General features: G+C 47.3%; 1 protein-coding gene, 1 long non-coding RNA gene and 1 pseudogene across 2 annotated transcripts; 1 reads left to right on the plus strand and 2 right to left on the minus strand.

Annotated features, from left to right (window-relative positions):
- Positions 1–1634: 1634 nt before the first annotated feature.
- Positions 1635–3410, minus strand: LOC117841006 (heavy metal-associated isoprenylated plant protein 6). The gene is made up of 4 exons (XM_034721571.2): positions 3118–3410; positions 2690–3015; positions 2507–2585; positions 1635–2394 (listed from the first exon to the last, which is right to left on the minus strand). Exons 1-4 carry the CDS (start codon positions 3287–3289, stop codon positions 1892–1894), a joined length of 1080 nt encoding a protein of 359 aa, XP_034577462.1. The 5' UTR covers positions 3290–3410; the 3' UTR covers positions 1635–1891.
- A 2489-nt stretch (positions 3411–5899) lies between these two features.
- Positions 5900–6351, plus strand: LOC117835398 (uncharacterized; annotated as a pseudogene).
- A 1305-nt stretch (positions 6352–7656) lies between these two features.
- On the minus strand, positions 7657–9810 carry LOC117835121 (uncharacterized). Its single transcript, XR_004635929.2, has 2 exons — positions 9548–9810; positions 7657–9001 (listed from the first exon to the last, which is right to left on the minus strand). It is a non-coding gene; the product is annotated as an uncharacterized lncRNA (long non-coding RNA).
- Between the last annotated feature and the right edge of the window lie 14119 nt (positions 9811–23929).

The raw sequence follows: 23929 nt of genomic DNA on the forward strand, positions 1-23929 counted from the left end.
TGAAAGCTTGCCCCGTCTACACTAAAAAAAGACGTTACAATAACAAATTAATTGGTGCCCACAGCTCTAGCAAATGTATTCTGTTATAAAATAAATCCCATTATGGCATATAAGGCGGATAAAGTGAAAGATGATATGCCAGTGATACCTGATAAGGTATTGATTGATAAAATTTAATTTTTTCTATGGACAATTCGATAAGCATTTTTCTTCTTGAAATTTGCTCAATGTTCATAAACTACGCATGATATATTTGCTTGACCTTTTCTTATGGAGCTCGCCAATAAAGTAGATAATCGTTTATATATCACCGACATAGTTAATGTAGGTTTAGATGATCGCATTATCTTGCTGATAGCCATGAAAATATCATCAATAAATTTGTTTCTTAAGCTAAATTTGATATAAATTATGAAAAACAATGTGCAAATTTGCCGAACTACACACGGTGTAATGATGATACGGTTTTCTTGAGCTCGCCGATGAAGTAGATAATCGTTTTTATATCACCGACTAAACGTAGCTCAAGATGGTCACCCTGGGTCTTAAGTCCTAACATCCTTTTCCATGGTGACCAAACGAAACATTGGCTATCTCGTTGGGTGCTGGCGATGTAGAGTAGAGGATATGGTGCATGAACCAAACGGTAGATACACGAAGAATAGATAGTTTAAAGGAGAAGGAAGAAGAAGAAGAAAAAGTGAGATTTTCTTTAGTCACCCGTGGTGGGATCGTGGACCAAAATTTGTGTGAGCCAGTATTTCTAACACATTAACATCCTTATCAACTAGGATAAGAAAGTGACATAATAGAGGAGATATTATACATAGAACCTCTTTAGACTAAACTATGCACACGCACGAGTATTTAATCATCTGTTGCCAAAACGTCTGCGCCAGGGGTAGACCGCTGGACACTCACGCTCGCCCAGCTTAGCCATTTCCGACAATTAACTACAGAGTGCTCCGTTTTAGAAGTCTCCGAAGGACAAGTTTGTTCCGCATACTCGCAGCCGCAATGCTGCTGCAGCAGCCCATAGAAAAACACCATGACCCGCACGCACTAAAGAAATCCCCTAGAAACACCAGAATATTCCAGGGCTACTCACCCACGTCGGATCGAAGAAAACCACGGCCGCCGTCGTCCCGGTCACTGTCAGGCCGTCACCGGAGCTAAAAACCCCTAGAAAACTCCGTCGAAAAAGGAGAACGCTGTGGTCGAATTATTTGGCAAGAAAGATTTTACTTTTCCCGTAAGGAAAAGACAACGATTAGCATTAAACTATGTTTAGCGATATGCTTAGTTATGCCAAAACCACAAGATAAGACACTACCGTACGGTACGTGCACAAGCAAAAACCCATTAACGCTAGTCGCCCAACTTTTTGACTTAACCGCATGGATTAAACAACCGTTAACCTGACGCTCCTTGCGCCGACGCAGCGCCAAGGCGAGAAGTTAACCACCGTGACCGTGAGAACGCCGGAGCGGCCAAAGCGGGCGAGCATCGGGAACCCTCCTGAGGGCGAAAAGACGGGGTACCCGTCGGCGTCGATGACCTCACCGGCGACGGCGACGCGACACCACAGCATCCAGATCGAGGGCCACGTACGACCCAGTAATGGCGATTAGCGATGATAAAAGGGCAAAATTTCATCGGTGGCGGGTAGATTACATGACGCTGCAAATTACACCGGGGCGGAGAGAGTCGCTGCTGCCATTTACAGTCTGCTGGTACTGGACCTCGGGGGCACTGATTAAACTACTAGCTAACTGATAATTAACTAAGCTGCTAAACCCAAGCCATAGCTTTCTGGTATGACACAGCGGAGTTCGACGGAGGGAGGGGCGGCGTCGACGGCCGGCGGGCGGAGGGAACGAGCTGGGCTCGCTCACATGACGGAGCAGGCGTTGGGGTTCTCGTCGCTGAACATCTGGGGCGCGTGGAGGTGGGCGCCACCGTATGGGTAGGCGGGCGGGGGCGGGTACTGGACGCCGGCGTTGGGGTAGAAGCTGGCGGGGTGGGGTGCCGGGGCGGCGCCGTAGTAGCCCCCGGGGGCCGGGGGGTACGGCGCGTAGCTGCCGTAGTGCGGCGGCATCTGGTACATGCCGGCGTCGGCCATGGGCATGGGCGCCACCGACGCAGAAGCGGCACCGGCGGACTTGTCCTTCTTCTCCTCGCCGCCGCCACCGCCGTCCTTCTTCTTGTCGCCGCCGTCGGCCTTGTCCTTCTTGTCATCACCCTTCTTGTCGCCGCCGTCCTTCTTGCCCGGCGCGACGACCTCCACGGTCCGGCTGAGCTTGTCCCTGAGGTAGCCCGGCAGCGCGGCGGCGTCCATGGTGCCGGTCACCTTCACCAGGTCCTTGGCGGCGTCGATCACCACATCCTTCACACCTGGAACCAAAACAAAACATGTCAATTCAAATATTCGATCTGGGCGAGAAAGCTCGCAGCCTTTTGACGGTTCGTGCGGGGAATCCGCGGCGAGAACGAAGGGAAACCGCACCTTTGATCTTGTAGATGCGGCGCTTGATGCGGTCGATGCAGCCCTCGCAGTGCAGCCGGATCTTGAGCGTCACCGTCTCCTGAAAGAAAAAAAAGCAGAGTGATTTCAGTTTTTGCAGACATCGGAGGCTGACGAGAGCATGCATCAGCGGCAGTGGATTGGAATCATCGGCAGGTAACTGACCTCCTTGGGTTCCTTGGGCTTCTTCTCCTCCTTGGGCTTGTCGCCGCCCTTCTCCTTCTTCTCGGCCTTCTTGTCGCCGCCCTTCTCCTTGTCTGCCTTCTTCTCACCGCCACCCTTCTCTTTGTCCGCCTTCTTCTCACCGCCGCCGTCCGCCTTCTTCTCCTTCTCCTTTTCCTTGTCCTTCTTGGGCGGGCCGGCGCCGGCGGAGACGATCTGGACGGGCTTCTTGGCCCTGGCCTCGATGCGCTCCTTGAGCTCCGCCGCGTCCGCCGGGCCGGTGACGGTCACCTTGCCCGCCGCCATGTCCGCGACCACGGACTCCACCCCTGCGCCGCCACAGAGGAAACAGACAACGGTCAGAAACAACAAATCCCACTCGCCGTGAGATGACAACGGCAAACCTGCGACACTCTCGAGCGCAGACTCACCTGGGGCGTGCTTGATGGCCCTGCGGACCTTGCCGGCGCATCCGGCGCAATGCAAGTCGACCTTGAGCACGATGGGCTGCTGCCCCGCCGGCGCCGCCGCGGCGGCGTCCTTCTTCTTGTCGCCGCCGCCGCCGGCGGCGCCATCCTTGGCCGCCTTCTTCTCCTCTCCCATGGTGGTGTCTGGCGTCTAGCCTTGTCTGTGGCGGTGGTTACCGAGGGCGCTGGGCGCGGGGTTCGAGGTTGTAGGCTGTGGGGGGTTTTGGGGACGGAGGGGATCGAGTGCCGGGTGGGGGCGGCGTTAAATAGCCGGGGAGAGGGCACTCTGGGAGCGGGGCCGCGGGGGTGGGTGGGTGCAGTGATGGCGGAGGGGAGGGGAAGAAAGAAATTTGCGGTTGCTGCGGCCTGCGGCTGCGTCTGCGGAGCGGGTCGGACCCGGGTGGGCGATGGAAGAACCGAAAGAATGCTGCGCGAAGCTGCTGACCGCGGAACGGCTTGGCTCGGATGGATGTGGACGTGTGTGCGTGCGCCGCCGTCAAGGCGTGCCGCTTAACGTTCCTTTCCGCGTTGCTTCCTTGGGCGTGCCGTTTTCCACGGACGGAATGGAATTGAAGACCTTTTATGGTCGTGGATTTCGCAGGAGTAAGTACAGCGCTGGTAGTTAATGGTTTTCTCGTCGGCAAGTTAAAAAACAGCTCTTCATGGTGTCACCAGCAGTGTCAATTTTGCTAAATCATCAAGACAAACTCCATCCCCAATCTATGATTTTGTGATGTGGGACTGTGATAAATTTTCTCTCCTCTCTCCCCTCTATTCTTCGTTAGAGATCGTATCAACAACATATCTTGCATAACATCTGATTTCTTCACATTTTTCCATCTCTCCTCTTGCCACCTCAGATTTTTTCCTATATGCCACCATATTTAATGCTATGAAAACCAGCTGACACTGACCTTATCTTCCAAAATTAGAGATGAAAAACAACGTTAATGGTGCCACTGAACGAGTCGAACGTGACACCTGCCATCTGTACACTCAAATTTGCCATCTGTGCTTCTGGTAGCACTCTGCCTCCAATCATCAAGCACGTCGACGAAGGCTATGGCGCATGTGGCAACGACGCCGCAGTAATACTTTGGTCAGGCGGCGGCTCCCTCGCGGCGGATTCCGGCCGGGGGAGGCTGGTGCCTGGTTTCCTTCCCGGAACGGCCCAGGAGCCTACTGCATGGCCCCGCCGGTTTCGATTTAACTCCGCGCGCGCCGTGACCGGGGACGACACCAGCGGTACGGCACCCACGTGTGTTCCACCCCGCGCGCGCCGCGCTGGCTCCGTACGGGCCGTGCGGCCCACGGCGGATGATTCGAGCCCCCCGAGGCTTTTTCAAACGTCGGTTGGCGCTCACCACCGCGGAATCCACGCGCGCGGCAGCCGGACTGGCCCAGGAGCCTCTCCGGTTGTCACGGGCTGCTGGGCCTCGCGGCCTGACATGTGGGCTCGTCTGCTTCTTTGACGCCATGTCGGTCGGGCGGGGTTTTCTGGCGTAATAAGAGCTGGTTCTCTAGGGCATGCCAAAATTTTGGCAAGTCAAAATTTAGGCAAAAAAACTTGCTAATATTTGAGACGTTGTCAAATTTTGGTAGGCAAATTTTGGCATGCCAAAATTTTGGTAGCCAACCAATCATGCTCTAAATCATTCGGTATCCGTCGTGTACAGTTTGGCACGACTTTGCCTCTTTCGAAAATAGCTCCAGCTCTGGTTCAATGGGTGAAGCAGCTATTTTTATTTTAGCTTGTTTTGTCTTGTTGAAAAAACGTTAGCAAAATAGCTTCTTCTGATTTTTAGAATGGGTAGAAGAGGTAAAATGCCCACAATACCATTTGTTTCTTTTCATTACTTCTCTCCTTTCTTCATATTTTTCTTCTATTTTTCTCATTTCGTTCGTTACTTTTTCTTCTTTATTTATTTCTCTTACCTTCCTATCCATCTTCTCTTTCTTCCTCATTTCTTCCTCCGCTGCCCACTTTTCTTTCATCTTTCCCCTGCTCTGCTCCAGCACGGCAAACGGCAACACCTCGCAGCGCCGGGTCTACTTCTGGTCACGCCACTCCTCGGCACCCCTCACCGTCGGCCTGCTCCCACATGCTCAGCTCCGGCGCGCCCCATTCAGCTGCCCTGCTATACCCCCGCGTGCTGCATCTCCACGACCTGCTGCTGCATCCTCGCGTTTGCGCTGCCCCGCGGCTGCCCCCCGGTTCTGTGCCACCGCTGGAGATTGCGGCCGTCAAGGTAGAGCTGCTGGGCCGAGAGCTGGCGCTGAACCGCAACGCCGTCTCTGCGCTACCATCCCATTAGGTGCGGGGTATTTTTTTTGCCAAAAAACTACGAAGGAGGGGATGAGTCATGAGAAGCCACAATTTTTTGGCTCATGCCATCTTGTACAATCCAGTTGATGGCTTCTCCATGGTTTCAGCCCATGAGCCGTTTTGCTTTGCATCATTTGGGATGGCTTCACCAGAAGCGGCTCCCAAACGAGGGCTTAGAGCAGCTCCAAAAGCTCTCTTAAAATTGCTCCAAAACCTTATTTAGGGGAAAAATAAAAAAACTTACCTCCAACAGCACCCCATCCTTCCCATAAAAATGCACGGACGCCAAAAACACCTCTATCACCCCGCATATACGCGGGGTCCGGTCCATCCCCAATCGCCCCCAAACCAGAATTTTTGGTGCCCATTCTCCATTGCAGCCACACGATCATCAGCATCGTCTCACTTGCTGCGGTCTCCATGGCGCCTCACTCCGCATCCAGCTACATCGTGTGGCTCCGGCAAACACTATGGCGGTGGCGGTCACGCGCCGCGGCGTGCGTGGCAGTGCGGCTGGCGAGGCGGTGGTCCTGGCGGGGCACGTGGCGGTGGGCGTCGGCGGCGCGTCGTGGTGCGGGCGGGACACTTGAACCACCCGGTGTTCCGGGAGCTGCTCCGGCAAGTGGAGGAGGAGTACAGCTTCCCGTCCGGAGCCTGCGCGAGCCCCATCGCGCTCCCTGCGATGAGGGCCTCTTCAAGCACGTCCTCTGCCACCTCTCCTCCCTATCCAAGTCCTCCCTGTTCGTCACCCTCGAGGACCTCAAGAGCGGCGCGCTCTCCTTCTGCTGCGTCACCGCCGCCGGCGACTCGCTCCCACTCCTCCATGGCATCTCCGCCGACAAGGCTGTGTGGTGAACGCGCCAGCAGATGCAAGTCGCCCGCGCCATTGCGCGTATGTGTGCGACCATTTCGTCTTCCTTTCGTTTTTTCTTCTTTTGCTCTCGCTCCCTCCATTTTCATCCAAGAGGAGCTGAGACGCGACGGGAACCAGCAAGTAAGATTGAGCGCGGCCGGCCGGAGGCGGTGAAGTGAGATGACAGAGAGGTCTACATGCCGATGTGGACAGTTTTGAAGTATTGGGGAGTTTATTCTTGGAAATCTGCCGTGGGATGACATGATTTTGGAAGAATAAATTTTTAATAGAGCTCCCAATAGATAGTTTTGGGGGAGATTTTTTAGTAGACTCTTGGAGTTGCTCTGATTGTCTACTACGTGAGCGCGTGGGTAATAGGAGGATGTGGCCCAGTAGGCCCATTAATTTAATGGCTTATTCTCCTCCGGTCGTCGTTGTACTCGCTGGGCTTTGCGGTTGGCCCCAGAACTCTAATCTAATCGGTGAGCCCATGCACCGAACACCAGAGGACAAATGGGTACGCTGGCTTACCATGCAAACGTGTGTATTTTGTGGAGACGTACATCCCATCCTCCTGACAATGTCATAGATTAAACAGGAATCTAATAATCCCTCCTTTCTAATTTATTCATAGATATTATTATGCATCTAGATCTATTGAAACAAAAGCTAAAACAACCTTCAATTTAGAATGGAGGGAGTACAAATTAAAGATAGATTTACAACCCCACGGCAGAACGCAGAGTTGCTTTGGGAGAAGGTGCAACACATGCTGTAAAATCTAGGAATTATGTTAACAAAATTTTCCCACTAAAAAGAAATTCAAGAAGCGCACGTTTTTATGAAAGTCAAGGTTTACAAATTTGGATAAACACCCAGACAAATTCAAAAGCGCTTCCAAGTGCTTATACGCCATATTGGTTCTGTAAGATACGTTTTTATGATCTGAGGGGGCCAATTTTACCACATCAGGACTAATATGTATAAGAAATTAAGAATTGTATAGAAGAAAAATACAATAGGTTAGAGCATCTCCAACGGATCTCTCAAATTTGAACCCCTACTTCTAATAACTCTCATCCACATTTCACCTCCCTACTACTCTGCGCGCTCCAACCGATCTCTCATATGCCTCCCTACTTTCCAACCACCCCTATTTTTATTTATATCTTGTAACTAACAACTTTACTATTTCATATGTATATAATGATAGTTTTTGCAACAACAATTCATGAAAGGACAATATTTACAATAAATGTTCTATAATTTCTTTTTATGCCATTTTTTAATGTTTATTTTTCGAATGCTAATAATCTACACATAATAAAGACAAACAAAAATGAACATGATAGCCTACAGATAGTGTTCGTACAAAGTCCACACAAATAAAATACATGATTTAAAGAAAATACATGGTGCATTAACGAGAAAATAATTCATGATCAATACATGTCCGCATGTCGGTTCCACAGGTGCTCGATTAGATCTTCTTGAAGTTGAGAATGGCCTTGCAAGTCTCTTATATTATGATGAACTTGGATGAAATCATGTAGTTCTTGAGTACGGTTACGCACTTCACGTGGTGTAGGTATCACAACTTGGCCGACACCGTCGTAGTGGAAATCTTCATCTTCATTTCACTCATCTTCAATAATCATGTTATGCATGATGACACAAGCCGTCATGATTTCTCTGAGCGTCTCTTTATCCCAGAAACGGGCTGGACCGCGAATAATAGCAAATCGAGCTTCTAGAACTCCGAATGCTCGTTCCACATCCTTCCTAGTTGCTTCTTGTCCCTTGGCGAAATATTTCCTCTTATTGCCTAGTGGTTGTGATATTGTCTTCACAAAGGTCGCCCATCGAGGATAGATGCCATCTGCAAGGTAATATCCCATCATATAATCATGATAATTGATGGTATAATTAACTGCAGGAGCTTCCCCTGTGCTAGCTTGGCAAACAAATGTGATCGGTGTAGAACATTGATATCATTGAGAGACCCCGGCAAACCAAAGAAAGCATGTCATATCCAAAGATCATGTGAAGCAACAGCTTCAAGGATGATTGTGGGCTCCTGCAAATGGCTCGTATGCATACCCTGCCATGCTGTAGGACAGTTTTTCCATTGCCAATGCATACAATCTATTGCCAATAGAAAGTAATCTAGCTGTGTCATGCTCATTTGGAGTCCTCAGATACTCATCTCCAAACACTTCAACCACAGCTCTGACAAACCTTCTTAGACTCTGTATAACAGTACTTTCACCAATATGAATGTAATGGTCCATGAAATCTGCAAGGAACTCCATGACTTATCATCATGTATGCTGCAGTAATCTTTTGCAAACATGATAGACCAAGGCGTCCATTTATATCTCTTTTTTGCACAAAATACTTATCATGTTGCTCTACAGCTTGCACAATTCGGATAAACAGAGAGCAAGCCATTCTAAACCTTCGCCGGAAGAAAGATGGTCCATAGGTCGGAGCGTCTGAAAACTCGGTCTCGATGAATGTACCGACGCCCAGGCACTGAAACACCCCACCGTGGAACATTCATAATAGCTTCATATTGAGTATGTGCTTGGTGTAGTGTTGTAAGAATGAGTTCATCGTCATCATAGTCGGAGGACGAGGAGTCTAAGAGGAAGAGACGACTCATTTTCCTGCATTGGCAAATCAAACGAAATATCAATTGATACTGAAACAAAAGGCAATTGCAATTGTATTGGAAAGAATCTGCTCTCTTTCTCCTGCTCCTACTCTCGCGGGCAAGTAGCAAGCAAAATCAATTTCCCCCTCTCACAGGCAAAATCAAGCACGCAGCACAAATCTCCTCACAGCAGCAAAATCAATCCTTTCTTCTACTCACAGCAGCACGGAGCAGCAGTAAAAATCAATTCCATCTCTGCTCCCGTCGATCTCTCTGGGCAAGCGGTGGTTCGGCAGGGCTGCGTGCCGTGCATCACCACGCCTCCGCACCTTCCGGCTTGCGGAGTTGCGAGATGTGCAGGGCGGCGGCGCCGCCGCATCAGCCGGTGCGCGGATTTGCAAGCTGTGCGGGACCTAGCCGCCGCATCCTCTGGTGCGTGGGGTGCGAGCTATGTGGGGGCCAAGCACCCGTGCAGGAGGATCCGTGAGGGATCGTCGGGCTCGTCGCCGGAGGTGGCAACTAGATCATCGCTGCGCCGAGGAAGGAGATGGGTGCGTACCTGGCGTGCGTGCAGGCGCGAAGACTCCGCGGCGGCGCGGGAGGAGCGGCAGTTGCTCGCCTCGGCCGGATGAGGGTCCGGCCGGGAGCTCCTCCGGATGAGAGTCCGCCGGATGAGGACGGGATACCCACACACACAAAAAAAACCTGTCGAAAACGATACGAGAGCCCAAGTAAGGCATCGGTTGGCGATGCTCTTAGGCCTTCCTGCCTACAGCCACAACGACTCAGCCCTTGTTTACTTGGCAAAATTGGAAGGTGCCAAATTACTGTTACAGCACTGTAGTACACTGTAGCGTTTCGTTTGTATTTGTGAATTATTATCCAAATATTGATTAATTAGGCTCAAAAGATTCGTCTCGCAAAATACAATAAAACTGTGCAATTAGTTTTTAATTTCATCTACATTTAGTACTCCATGCATGTACCGCAAGTTTGATGTGATGGGGAATCTTCTTTTTGCATAGTGTCAAAGTTGGGAGTTGGGGGTGAAGTAAACAAGGGGTTACACACTTTGCTCTTGAGAAACTTTTACCAGACAAGGGGGGCCGGGGCTCTCTATGACCCCAATGTAGCTTTGTCTATGCTCCTTCCATTTCAAATTATAAATTGTTTTGACTTTTATTTGTATTTAAGATATATATTATGTTTAGATACATCAATTATGTACTTAAAAAAATCAAAATAACTTACAATTTGAAACAGAGGAAACCATTGTTAATGTTTAATTATAGAGATCGGGTCAATCCAAGATACGCCTTGTATTCTTGGTGGGAGCCTCAGAGGCTGCCAGAGGTACATTTAGCCAGGCGTATGTGCACATTGTTTTATTTCATTCGTGCCCATTGGTTTATTTTATTTTTGGCCTTATTAGATTGGCAATGGCATCATGGGCATCCTTTGCCGGGGCCTGAGAAAGTGAGAAACATCCACTATATAACAGCTGTTCCTTGCCGTCTCGATCGAGTAGTCAGGCAGCGCTTCTTCACTGGATTGAGCAACTGCCAGGGTTCAGATCCTGTTGTCCGCCGTACGGATAGTAGTCCTCCGGCTCTGGCGCCGGCGGTGGGTACGCCGGCCACTGCTGTCCGAACAATTCTCCTCGATGCATATAGAAGCCTCCCGACAGTGGGGCGGGCGCCGGCGCCGCCCAGTGTTGCCCGCCGTACACTCCTCCCGGTGGTTCCGGGTACCAGTAGCCGGCCTGCGGCGGAGGTGCACCGTACGACGAAGACGGCGCAGGCGGAGACGGAGCTGGCTGACAGGCGCGTAGCCGGCACCCAGGAGGCGGTGCCGACAACAACAGTGACGAGAGGCTGCAGCTGGCGTCGTCCATAACCGACGCCTCCTGCGGCACGACGTGCGTCGTCGCCGCCCCATACATCTCCTGCATCTCCTGCGCCGCCGCTCGCGCCGCGGCCGCCTTCCGCCACTCGTGGTCGTACCCGGGGACGACGTCTGGCCTCTGGGGGTCGCTGACGACCCTGACGGGCTTCCTCATCCTGACCTCGAGGCTCGTCGCCACCACCGATGCGTCGGCCGTCCCGGTGACCTTCACCCGGCGCGCCGGCACGTCCGTGGTGACGGCGTCCACGCCTGCACGCACGTGCACCTTGCAAGAGATGCGAAAGGCCAAAAAGCACGTACGAAATGATATGTCCCTGATGTGCTTGTGTGCACGTCACGCGCGCGCACCTGGGATCTCCATCACGCGTCTCTCGACCCTGTCGGCGCAGGACCGGCAGTGCAGCTCCATCTCCAGGAGGATGGGCGTCGCCGGATAAGTGTAGGCGCTAGCGCTGCCGGCGCCGGCGCCGGCCGCCTCCCCATTCTCCTCCGCGCCGTCGCTCACGACCTTGACGTCCTTCTTCGTCATGGCTTGGAGCCGCGCCCTGAGCGCCGTCGCGTCGGCCGGGCCCTCGACCACCACGAGCCCGGTCTCGAAGGACGCAGTCACGCTCTCCGCCCCTGCACGCACCCGCGCACAAAATGTGTGGCAGAGATCAAAATGATCGCAGGCGCATTCGGGCGCATACATGGAGGCCGGCGGCAATCGATCGGCGGCAGAAATCCTACGGCGTGCAGCGTAACGTACACGTACCAGGCACCTTCATGACGGCTTTCCGGATCTTCTTCGCGCAGCTGTCGCAGTGCACGTCCATGGAGAGGACGACGGGCGCCATTGCCGGTGCTCCCTCGTCGTCGGTCTGAGCTCGGCACCAGTCTTAATCGGTGTGTGCTGTGCAAGGCCCGCTGGCTCTCGGGGTCTATATACAGGAGCACGGAGAGGTGATCGAGGAAATATTGATGAGGTTATCTCGTTTTTGTTTTAAGAAGGAAAGGAATAACTGAGAATCAATCAGCAGGTTCGCGATCAAATCTGTAATTATTCAGCAGTTACCTCCCACGTTAAATAGTGCGATTGGCGTCGTGGATATCTTTCTTTCCAGTGTTCCATATCCTAGATGGCTTGCTTGATCTCTGTCCACGGCGCACAAATCCATCCGGTGCGTACATATTTTGGAACAAGGGCTTTGGCAAGAATTTTTGGGAGGCAAGAGGCCTTTAATACTTGTCATCTATCCTGACAAGTACATTTTTATTATAGAAATGACGCAAACCTATGTTTTCTTATACCACCTATGGAGATAGCAATCATAAAACGCTAAGTCTTTAACTCTTTTGAATCCGACATTTGACACCTTAAATACGATTCTTGGAACGATTCGTTAGCATGGCCACATAATTGATGGTTTTGAGGGGGGCGCAAGTTTACGGACGATTGGTGGGAGCATTCCGTGCAGTCAATTTTCGACTGCACGTCGGAACGGCTTCCTGCATGAGGTTTCGTCTCATTAAACAAAAATGAGATAATTTTTTTTGAAAAAGTTGAAAACAAAAGTTTATGGATAATTTTTTTTAGAAAACTTGGAAACAAAAGTTTGCGAATAAAATTTGGAGAGAAAATCTTGCAAGGTAAATTTGTGAAAACAAAACCCAGAAAATTTTTGAGACAAATTTTTGCAAAAAGTTTTGAAAAGAAAGTTTGTCAACGAAGTTTTATAGCAAAAAATTGAGAAAAAAGTCACGAGGCAAAGAAATGAAAAAAAAATGGAAGAAAAAACTTTATACGGACAACAAATTTTAAGAGAAAAAGTAGAAGAGAAAAAAAAAGAAAAAACAAAAGCGAACAGATCACTATTGGTTACGGCCATACATTGCAACTATCAGACAAAAAGATATTGTTATTCAACAAAAAATACAGCTGTTGTGCAGCAAAATTCAGACCAAAACAAAGCGTATTTCTATTCATCAACATGTTATATATGTGCATGTCCTTTCAAGATATAAATGCACGAAATCACAACTTGCGCATCATGAGCATGTTGGGATGAAAAGGCCATACATATGCACCAATTAATCCATCATCTTGTTGTGAACAATGAAGAAAACATCTACCAGCACATAACTAGAGGAATAATAACAATCATATACACAATTTAAACCATGATTTATGTGCAATGCCTCTTCAAGATGAGGAGTAAAAATCACGGGACCAATCGGCGCACTCCAAACTTCAACTATAATAAGCAATGGTATAAGGATAAGAACCATAGCCATCTAACACGAGGTATGCCAGCTGTCGAGTAATTAGTTCATATCTCAGAACCACAAATCCGTATAGTGCATGAGTTTTTGGTAGACATGTACTCCCTTCGCCTCAAAAAGAATGTAACTCTCATTTCTCGAGAAGTCAACCAATTTTAAATTTGACCAAATTTATACAAAATACTACTAATATTTATGGTATAAAATAAATATCAATAGATTAATCATGTAATATATTTTCATACTAAATCTATTTGGAGACATAAATGTTAGTACTTTTTTGTATACTAAATCACAATCTTAAGGATGATTGGTTCAGATGATGTTGTGCGTGTCTTGCTCTCTTCTTCCTCCAATGCCAAAACAACTAAGGTAATAAAGAGGTTAGAGTTGTCTCCTCTCTCTCCTCTTCTAAGGAGCAATCTCAATCGTGGATTCCAATCTCCCCTCCCGCCCCCCTTATTTTCTCTTTTCTTCTAAGGAGCTTACGTGATTTACTGGTAACGGCTGAGTATGTCACCATTGCCATAGCTCTCAGCTTGGCCTTAGCACAAGATTGGGACACTGTAGTCTGCTTCTTGGTTTTCCAGGCTATGAGAGAAGAGCTAAGAAAAACACAATAGGCAGAAAGTGACTTATAGTTGGAAGGATCACTACCCTAGGTGGTATCAGAGTACACTTGAAATTGCAAGGACCTAGAGTGACGACAGAATAAGCGATGAGAGATGGTTCCCCACAAATAGTGAAGGACAAACAAGATGTGTTTAATGAAGCTGAGTAGGAGAACACACAAACTGACCGAGAATGTGAACATCATATGAGATATTCGAATGTGCAATACCAAGGCACACAAGGCTCCCAACAATAACGAGTGGGATTCTCAAGAGGCACGCAATCAGAAGCATGAAGCTAAAGATTTAGCTCAATAGGAGTGTCAGTGGTGCGAAGATTAGTGAGAATAGAACGATCAAGAAGATCCAAAATATACCTTCATTGGGAGGGGTAATAACCATTAGGTGTAGAAGTGACATTAATCCCAAGAAAGTACCAGAGTGAGTAAAGACCAAACATCATAAACTCTTTGCTAAGACACTTCTTAACAAGAGAGATGTTTTGAGGATCAACACTAGTAATGAGCATGTCATCAACATAGAGAAGTAGTGTCCGGCGTGCGAGGAAGTATGAACTTAGTGCACTGGATCATGAGCACTGGTAGAGAAGCCTATGGCATGAACAACATAGGTGAAATGATCAAACCAAGCAAAAGGGCCTGCCTGAGGCAACAGAGGGCATGTCAAAGATGACAAACATGCCCACGTGGAACAACAGACCCTAGAGGTGGCTACATATAGACCTCCTCATGCAAATCTCCATTGATAAAAAAAGGCATTTTTAACATCAACTTGGGAGATGGACCACTGGCAAACCGAGACAACAGCAATGAGTGTGCAAATAGTGGTCATGTGAGCAACTAGCATGAGCAAAAGTTTCATCATAATCATGGCCATGCTCTTGCTGAAAACCATGAGTAACAAGGCAAGCCTTGGAGCACTCAATGGTACCAACAGAACAAGTTTTAATCTTGTAGACTCATTTGCAAGTAACAAGCCGATCATGAGGAGGTAGGGAAACAATATCCTAAGTGCTAGTTCGCTAATATAAAGGGCAGCCAACTCATTGGCCATCGCAAAGTTGTCACTCAGGAGAAGTGGCACCCTCAAGATAGGAACTAAGGTCAACAGCTAAGAGGGCCTGAGGAGATGACCTAGGCAAAAATCGAGATAGCTGCCTATTAGGAGGAAAGCCAAGAGGAACCGAAGGTTGACAAGCCCTAGATGCATGATCACAAAGATCATAGTGATACGCCTAAGGAGGGTCAATCATAGTTGGAGAGGAAGGCAGAGAAGAGGTAGGAGTGGGTAAAAGAGGAGGCTGACATGAGCCAAGCTAAGAAGATGAAGGAACATGAGGATAATGAGAATAACAAAACCGAATGGCATGGTGGGTCTCGTGTGGGTAGGGGTGATGGCGGTGGTGAGGTTGGAGTTGATTATGAGGGATTTGTTGACAAAGGTAAATATGTTGGTGGTGGAAGAATGGAAGACGGAGGCAAAAGAGTGAAGAAAGCAACATCGAGGTGGCTGGACAAGGGGATTTGGATTTACAGAAATAGGTTCGAGACTCATCAAAGGTAACACACGAGATACTCGAATCCTTCAAGAAGAGGAATCGTTGCAACAATAACCCTTGTGCTTAGAATCATAACCCAAAAAACACACTCCACTTATTGATTAGTTAGTTTTGTGCGCTGGGTGGGCTGAAAGAGAAGGTAGCATGTACAATAAAAAACGCAAAGATGATGATGTTGAGGTGGTCGGGAGTAAAGGTGCTCGTAAGGAGTGGCACCTTAGAGAGCTACGGAAGGCTACACAATAATCAATTAGGTAGCTAAGGAAGTAACCTTGGACCAGAAAAGAGGGGTACATGAGAAGCAATAAGAAGAGTGCGCACAGTCTTTGTGAGATGGCGATGCTTGCACTCGGTAACGCCATTTTGAGCTTGAGTATCTATGCACGAATACTGAAAAAGTGTACCCTGCTCATAAAATAAGATTGCAAAAGGTTGTAGATCAATACTCACCATAAGAACCACACCAAAAAATGAAATAGGAGAGTCAAATTGAGTATGAATCATATAGGCAAAGGTGTAATAAACGGAAAGAAATTTATCTCGATGAGACATGAAATATATCTAGGAAAAACAAGAGTTGTCATCAATAAATATTACATAATAATAATGACCACCCTTTGAGCAAAAGGTGCCTGACCCCATACGTCAAAGTGAACCAGAAAAAGAGGGAGAAGAGAAAAAGACTCGCTAGAGCGATATGGAAGTTGTAGCTGCTTGCCAAGCTTGTAGCCTCAAAGTTGTAGCTGCTTGCCAAGCTTGTAGCCTCAACAGACCATAGAGGTGTCAATAGGGACATGGCCAAGGACACCCTAACTAGAGGAGACTAACGAGAATGACACAAGTGCAAAACCAATGGATGTTGGAGTAGTGCATGGAACCAGTGGCAGAAGGCACCAACGTTTATGGGTGGAAACTAGTATGCGGATATCCAAGCTATTCAAATTCGTATCCGTTAAAACATGATATATGGATATCCATATATGTATTCATTTCTAATGTGATACCTTAAATGGATACATTCAAATTCATTTTTTCATTATCTGAATTTGATTCGTATTCAAAATAAATGTGGATATGGATGGATGGATATCCTATATTATCCGTATTCGAATAGCATAAGCACCCCTGTAAACCATATAATAAATATATTATTTTGATTTATTTTTTAAACTTATATATTTGTTTGGTGTAAATTACTTCAAATATTTTATTTTTTATTTGAAAATATGTTTATAATTTATTTATTATCTACTAGTTTTAAAAATGTTTTCAATGCGTTTATCTTTGTGTATATGATATACTCCCTCCGTTCCAAATTGTAGGTCGTTTTGGCTTTTCTAGATTCATATATATTATTATGCATCTAGACATATACAATATCTAGGTGCATAGCAAAAACTATGCACCTAGAAAAGCCAAAATGACCTACAATTTAGAATGGAGGGAGTATATTTGATCCATACTTATAATTGTATGTCTAATGATGATTTCGTTCTTCCAAAAACTATCAATAAAGTGAAAGGATACTTGTTAATTGCTAAATTAATTGGATATCCGAATTCGAGCGATCCATTTTGTATTCGCATCCGACAACATCCAAATCTAAATTTGTATTCGAGTAATAACATGGAAAAAGTGACATGAAAAAAGTAACATCCGGAACGGTCTGCAGCGGTAGAGATGGAGCCGCCATCTCTCTCAAGAGCTAGAAGGCGGATGCCCCACTTCTAGGAGATGATGGACAAATGAGCTGGCGGTGAATTCGGAGCCACGGCTCAGGGGGGAGGACGTGGACTGCAACAACCCAGATTGAGGCCGTAGTGACATGAGCAAGAGCGGGGGGGGGGGGGGGGGGGTCGGTGGCCCAATTTGAAGGCAAGCGGAGCTCAAGGTAGATGACAACGGCTCACGCTTAGGGTGGCAGCGCCTCGAGGTGGGGTCAGCGGTGGCTAGTGTTGGGTAGGTCGCAAGCAGGGGAATAGGGGTGGTGACAGCTCGAGCAGAGAAAATGGATGGAAGAACAGGAGCAAGAGGAAGATGAGGGGCTGGTATTACTGGTTGTTGGCAACTCGCTTGTAAACATCAGCAGCAGAGATGAGAAAAGGATCCATTGAGCTCTATTACCATGATTGGGATTAAGAAATATGCAACTCAATTTATTCCAAGGATGCCAATAGGTTACATATGCAAAGAATCCCCCATGTACTAGGGGATAAATATATTTACACGCGCATGTAGCTACTCCTACCTGCGTATCTCATGATATACGATGAATCGGATCGAACGAGAAGTATGTACATATAGTATGCGACGATACTAGACCATCTGTGGTGGTATATACGTTGAATATGTGATCATACTATTGAACATACTAATTTTTATATACCAGTAATAAGGTACAATCATATATTAAAAATTAGGGGTGCTTTTGAAATTTTTCATGTAGTTCCCTTTGTAGTATCTTAGAATTAGAATTAGTATGTGAACTCAAAGTGATAAATGAGTATGTACACATACGCACTGTGGTATATTGATGATGAGAGTAGCTACACGCGCGTGTAGATAAAACTCATGTAACATCATGTATGTAGTTTGTTCTCTTATATTTGAGATGATATAAATTGAGTTTCAGTTACTCTTTGTAAGATTGGCTGATCTGAGGTGTATTTATCTTTTGTACTTTTATTACAAATGATTTTTTAAATTATTTATAATGTATTTTAGCCTAATAAATATTGCAATTCTTCCAACATATTGATGATTTTTTAGTTCAAGCTGAAATTTAAAGATCCAAGCAAAGTTCAGGAGTGACTTAGAGTTATCCTTTGTTTAGTTAGATTAAAAATGAGCACTTTATTTCTTATACATATTCAATGTTATTCAATACACGAAAGTTTTCTTGCACTTGTATTCGTGCCGTGACACTTCATTATCTATCTGTTAAAGAATTTGTAGTGGTTGGCCTCTAGATCATTTAATTTGGAAAGCTTAGGGGATCCTCATTTACAATTATGGCTTAGAATTTTAGAATTTAGGGAAGAAAAGAAATTGATTCATTCATATTCAACGAAGATGATGTTGGTTGTGTATTAGGTAAGCTTTAAGCTCCTTCTAAGTTTTTATTCCGATCATATATAATCTCTGCTTGCGAGGTTCTAAACTTCTAATAACTCAAGAAGATATTGATGGCAGTGTTTCGGCTGAGATATGAACACGTGTAACGAAGGATTGTATTGCGAACTTGCAATCATGGGATGCTAGTTTAAAACATGAACTTAAAATGTGTATTAAGCTGGTCGCAGCTGGTTAATTTTCGGATTGTCGCGCGCGTTGCACTGCTGCGCCAGTACCTCGTCGTTGCACGGTCCGGGAGCGTTAGCTTGGTCTCCCTCACCCCTAGAAAAGAACATTAGATTAACCAGTGTTAGATCCATGTGTGACGAGGCATGCTTCTTCTCGCCGAAAACGCACGTACCTTGGAATCGCGACACGCGCTGGACGATCCTGCTGATGCATCTGCCGCAGTCCAGACCGGCGATCCTGACCTCCGCCGTCCACTCGGTCGCCTGTGGCCAGCCGGCAGCCCCGGCAGACGCAAATAAATTCCTCGTTTTTTAGAATACTTCTGCTCGAAATCATGGACGCAGCGTGTGCACGGAAACCGACCTGTTCTTGCGCCTGCCTCCCTGCGATTTCCTCCTCCGGCTGCCGCGCCGCCGTTCTCTCCGGGACCGGCCTCACCTGCGCGGCCGCTGCTCTCCCTCGCACGCGCACTTGATCCTCACGTGGTGTTCTCGCCGTCTTAACGCTCCTGGCGTCCCTGATGACCGTGACGGGCTTCCTCGTCCTGACCTGCACGACGGAACGAGTTCGATGAACACACACTGGGACGTCCATCACGACGCGCTCGATCTTCGCGGCGCATGTGCAGGTGCATCTTCAGGACGATGTGCGGCGCGGACGCGGCACCGGCGACGTCCTCGTCGTCGTAGTCCGAGCCGGCGGCTAGGGGAGCGGCCGCCGTGGCGTGGTCCTTCCTCAAGGTGCCGAGGACGGGGGCGGTCGTCCACTTCCAGCAGCTGCGGAAGGGAAGACTACGGAGAAAATCGTATTTGACATCGGTAAAATGACTCGTTGGTTCTGAAATTTTTTTCGACACTTACTTCAACTTTCATCCCTAACATGATACCGCCATCCATTCCATTAGGTACTGCCGTTAGATGCCCCAGGACACCCAGTCAGATATTTTGACGGAGGTCAAAATTACCCTCACGTTTTGATTCATCCCCTCCGTCACTCGGTTCTGGACAGGAGCCACTCTGCTCACCTGTGCCTTTCTCTCCCTCAAACCCTAGACTCGGCGGCGGGCGGCGCCAGGAGATTCTGTGGTGGCAGGCGGCCATCAGTGGCACACATGTAAGGCAACTCGACGGAAGGGGTCCCCGACGACGCGGCGGATGCGGTGGCCGTGAGGCCCATCCGGGGGGGGGGGGGGGGGGAGGGGTGGCTTTGGATCCAGCCAGCAGCCCCGTTGGGCGGGCTACGCAGGCAGTCGCGAGCCCCGCCGGGCGGGCGGCGACAGTATGGTGCAGATACTAGTGCATATACGGGTGGAGAAAGTATGCCATCTACTAGTGTGGAAATTTCAACAGATGGTGCAGATGTTTAGGAAATTGATCAAAGCTGCTCAAATTTGGAAACAAAGTTGCTTCCGGATCAAATGGCAACCTGTAAGTTCAATCTGAAGCAAAATTTAAAGTTTTTCTTAGTCATAAAGTGGAAATAGAAGAAAATTCAGAGCTGAATTTGATGCTTGGCTTCCGTAGGTACCGTGGATCTATCATACTGCAGTCAGGATGTTGCCATTAAAGTAATGATGCCTGAGCGAATCAGTGCGGATATGTACCGAGATTTTGCACAGGAAGTGTACATCATGAGGTTAGTTTGAAATTGTTTATTGACATTAGCTTTACTGAAATGGTTCCATCTCCATTTGTTATGAATTTCTCTAGTATTGAAAACTTCAAGTCATAGTGTAGGTTCTATATTTTACAAATTAAACTTATCTGCCTATCAACTTTGATAATTATGTAATTGTTTCTTGGTTTATACAATGCTTGCAGAAAGGTTCGTCACAGGAACGTTGTGCAGTTTATCGGTGCCTGTACAAGACAACCAAACTTATATATTGTAACAGGTATACATTCTGTAGTAGCCATGCCAATAAATTTCTTTGCAATTGTCCTGTGGGAGCTGCTAACCGGCAAGGTGATGGCACTTGTATTCTTTGGCATGATTAGTCCCTCAATTTCTCTTACTTTTAGTTGGTATATAATTATCTGTGAAGGTTGACGTCGATAACTGTTCAATTTCTCAGATCCCTTATGAGTACCTAACACCACTGCAAGCAGCAATAGATGTTGCTACTGCTATTTTGTTGCTACTGCCATACAGCTGCTCAATATCAGATATACTGTTATTTTGTTGTCTCTTGTTCAAATCTAGTTCCGTCATACACAGGTCAATATTAGATTCAAAAGGGTGGATACTGCTAGCCCTGCAATATTAGATCCTATGCTGCCACTTGACAGCCCTGCAATGGGCACAAGAAGCAAAATGGTGGATCCTGCTATTCCTGCAATGAGCACAAGGAGCAAAAGAAAGCTCAGCCTGTGATCCTCATGTATCTGTGAATTTGGAACTTGCATGTATCTCCTCTGTGAACTTGCATATTTGAACTTCTGTGATCCTCAAGTTTGAACCTTTTTATCTATGTATATGTGAACTTGCAGATCTATTGTCCCAATCATGCTGTTACAATCATGTTTGAACCTTGTGTACGTTGGCAATCATGCTATATACAATGTAGGTTTGTTAAAAAAAAATGCTTGTGTATATATGAACTGTATGTTGTAGGTTTGTTAAAAAAATGCTTGTGTATCTGTAGAAAAAAATGTTGTAGACATGTTATAAAAAATGTTGTACAAATATTGAAAAAAATGATGATAAACGGCAGCCTGAAAAAATGCTGTACAAAAATGATGAAAAAACAAAGGAAGCTGAACGGCAGTCATGCATGAGCCCAGCGTGCATGAAAAAAAAAAAGGAAAAAAAATGCCCAGTCGGCATGCGCCCAGCGTGCAAGCGCTCCTGAACGCCCCCAGTCATGCGCGCTCCTGAACGGCAGGAGTGATGGGGAAGGGCAAAAGGGTCTTTTCAACGGGCACTTAACGTCGTTAGCTAATATAATGGACTGCGGTGTCATATTAGGGATGAAAGTTGAAGTGAGTGTCAAATAAGGAATGAAAAAAATTTTAAGGCCTTTTTAATAGGCACTTAATGCCGTTAGCTAACAGAATGGACTGCGGTGTCATATTAGGGATAAAAGTTGAAGTGAGTGTCAAATAAGGAACGAATAAAATTTCAGGACCAAGAAAGAATGAGTCAATTTTTCCGGTATCAAATAGAGAATTTTATCAAGACTATGTCCTTGATCCGCCTCATGCTCCTGCTGCGGTTCACGCTGTCTTCTCCTACTTATTGTGTTTGCTGGCGATCGCTTGCCCGAGTTTAATTTGTTACTATATGACATCGCCGGTCACTGAGCATGATGTTTTCGTTCCCAACTCCGTCCATATCTACCATATATCTATTCACTGATCAATATACGTTAGGAATACCTTTCTTTCCTTCCAAAAATATATGGGATTTTTTTTTTGGGTGGGTGGGGGGCAAAACATTCCAAATAAAAATGGGATTTCCTGCGCGTAAATGCGCAGCCGCTAGCGTGATTCGTAGCTCTCCGACACGGTTTCGGTTGCTAGCGTCTTCTATTAGTACAAAGAGTGATCAGCCTCCATACCTACCGTGTATGTACACACTGATCCATACCTACCATATATGTACTCACTGATCAGATCAGTATACGTCTTCATAGTGTCACACCTATACGTCGGAGCATGGACGATCCCAGCGCGGCAGCGCCGTGGACACGGGAGTGGCGCCCCTAGCACCGCCCATCCGCCGGCCGGCGAGGCCAGCGTTGCAGGCGACGTGTGGGCAAGGTCAAGGCCATAAAAAATTTGTTCATGGCTAGCTCTTCGAGGCACAAGCCGACGGGAAGAGGAGCAGGTGCAAAGGGAGAGGAGAGTGTAAGTGGTGTGGCCAAGCACTCGTGTGCTCATCAGTAGGTAAGCGAGACGTAACGACGGTGTCGTGGTGGATGGGAGGAGCCGGGCAGGGCTACTCCGCTACTGGGACGACTGCTGCGCTTGCTCCCCAATGCACTGCGTGCGCTGTGGCCGTGCTCCAGCTGCTTTGGTTGTTTTAAGGGTCCGTTTGGCATGCCTTTTAATGACTCCGGCTCTAATTTATCTCTCGAAGCGGTTTTCTCTAGTTCTGGCTACTCTTCTTATAGAAATGTTTAGCAAAATTTTTTAGAATGGATAAATGAGATGAAATATCCATGATACCCTTTACTTTTTCCTTCGTTCCTTTCTTCCTATTTAATTTTCTTTTTTTTCTATTTCTTTTTCTCCTTTTATTTTTCTTTCCCGTTCCTTTTTTTCTTTCTTTCCTGTTTCCTGTTCCTTTCCTGGTCCTCATCCTTTATCCGGTCCTCTCGCGTTCCTTCCTTCTCTTGTTTCTCTCGTCTGCCGCCGCCCGCCGATCGAAGCCGGGCCGCCGGCAGCGGGCGCCCCGCGCGGCCGTCCACCTCGCGTCACGCTACGTCGCTACCGCACCAGTCCGCCACTGCTGGTCCATCGCTGCGCAGCTCTAGCTCCACCCCACCACGCGCCGCGGCGTCAGCGCCGTCCGTCCTGCGCCACCCGCCGCCGGTCTGCTCCGCGCACCCACCTCCGCCTTGCCTGCTCTGTATCCTGCGCTGGCGCTGCTCCACGCCACCCCCACGCTGCTCCATTTGTGCCGGCACATCTCCACCCGTGAGGACAACCTCGGGCTTTGGAGACGCCGTGGCAGAGGAAAAGCTGGGAGAAGCAAAAAATTTTGGCTCTTGTCGCTCACTCTCGAGCCATTTTTGGCTTCTTCATCGGCTTCACGGCATAAGCCGTTTTGCAATCTCCCGTTTGGGAGGGCTTCCCCATAAGCCGCTCTTGAAGCCGCGGGAGAAGCTATCCAAAAAGGGGGGCTAAGTTGTTTCATATATAGCTTGTTTTCGAAGCAATGGGCAATGAGGCAATGCAACCAAAGCAGGGGTACTGTGAAGTTCCATCGATTTGCAAATAACAAGAAACCGATTGCTTTTGCCTATGAAGTAATGTCTTTGCCCATGTAAATTTGTGTGGTTATTAGTTACTCCCTCCGTTCCAAATTGTGTCATTCCAATTTTTTTTAAGAGTCAAACCATTTTATGCTTGACTAAAACCAAATAGATATACTATGAAAATATATCTAATGAAGAATCTAATTGTACTTATTTGGTAGTTTAAGAAAATTGAAATGAATTACAATTTGGTATTAGATACGGTGGTGGGGGTGCAAATTTTCTCGGATGTTAGGCTAATAAATTTGTTTTTAATTCTCCTTTGCTGATTAGAACTTTAGCACAAATCTCAACACCTTA

This window comes from Setaria viridis, chromosome 9 (assembly GCF_005286985.2).
Source record: "Setaria viridis chromosome 9, Setaria_viridis_v4.0, whole genome shotgun sequence".
Lineage (NCBI taxonomy): Eukaryota > Viridiplantae > Streptophyta > Magnoliopsida > Poales > Poaceae > Setaria > Setaria viridis.

Excerpts from the sequence above, each read along its gene's own strand:
- LOC117841006 (XM_034721571.2), bottom strand. The coding sequence starts at position 3,289 with ATGGGAGAGGAGAAGAAGGCGGCCAAGGATGGCGCCGCCGGCGGCGGC. Across the intron at positions 2,586-2,689 it reads AGCCCAAGGAACCCAAGGAG|GAGACGGTGACGCTCAAGAT; the intron begins GTCAGTTACCTG and ends TTTTTCTTTCAG. Across the intron at positions 2,395-2,506 it reads CCGCATCTACAAGATCAAAG|GTGTGAAGGATGTGGTGATC; the intron begins GTGCGGTTTCCC and ends TTTTGGTTCCAG.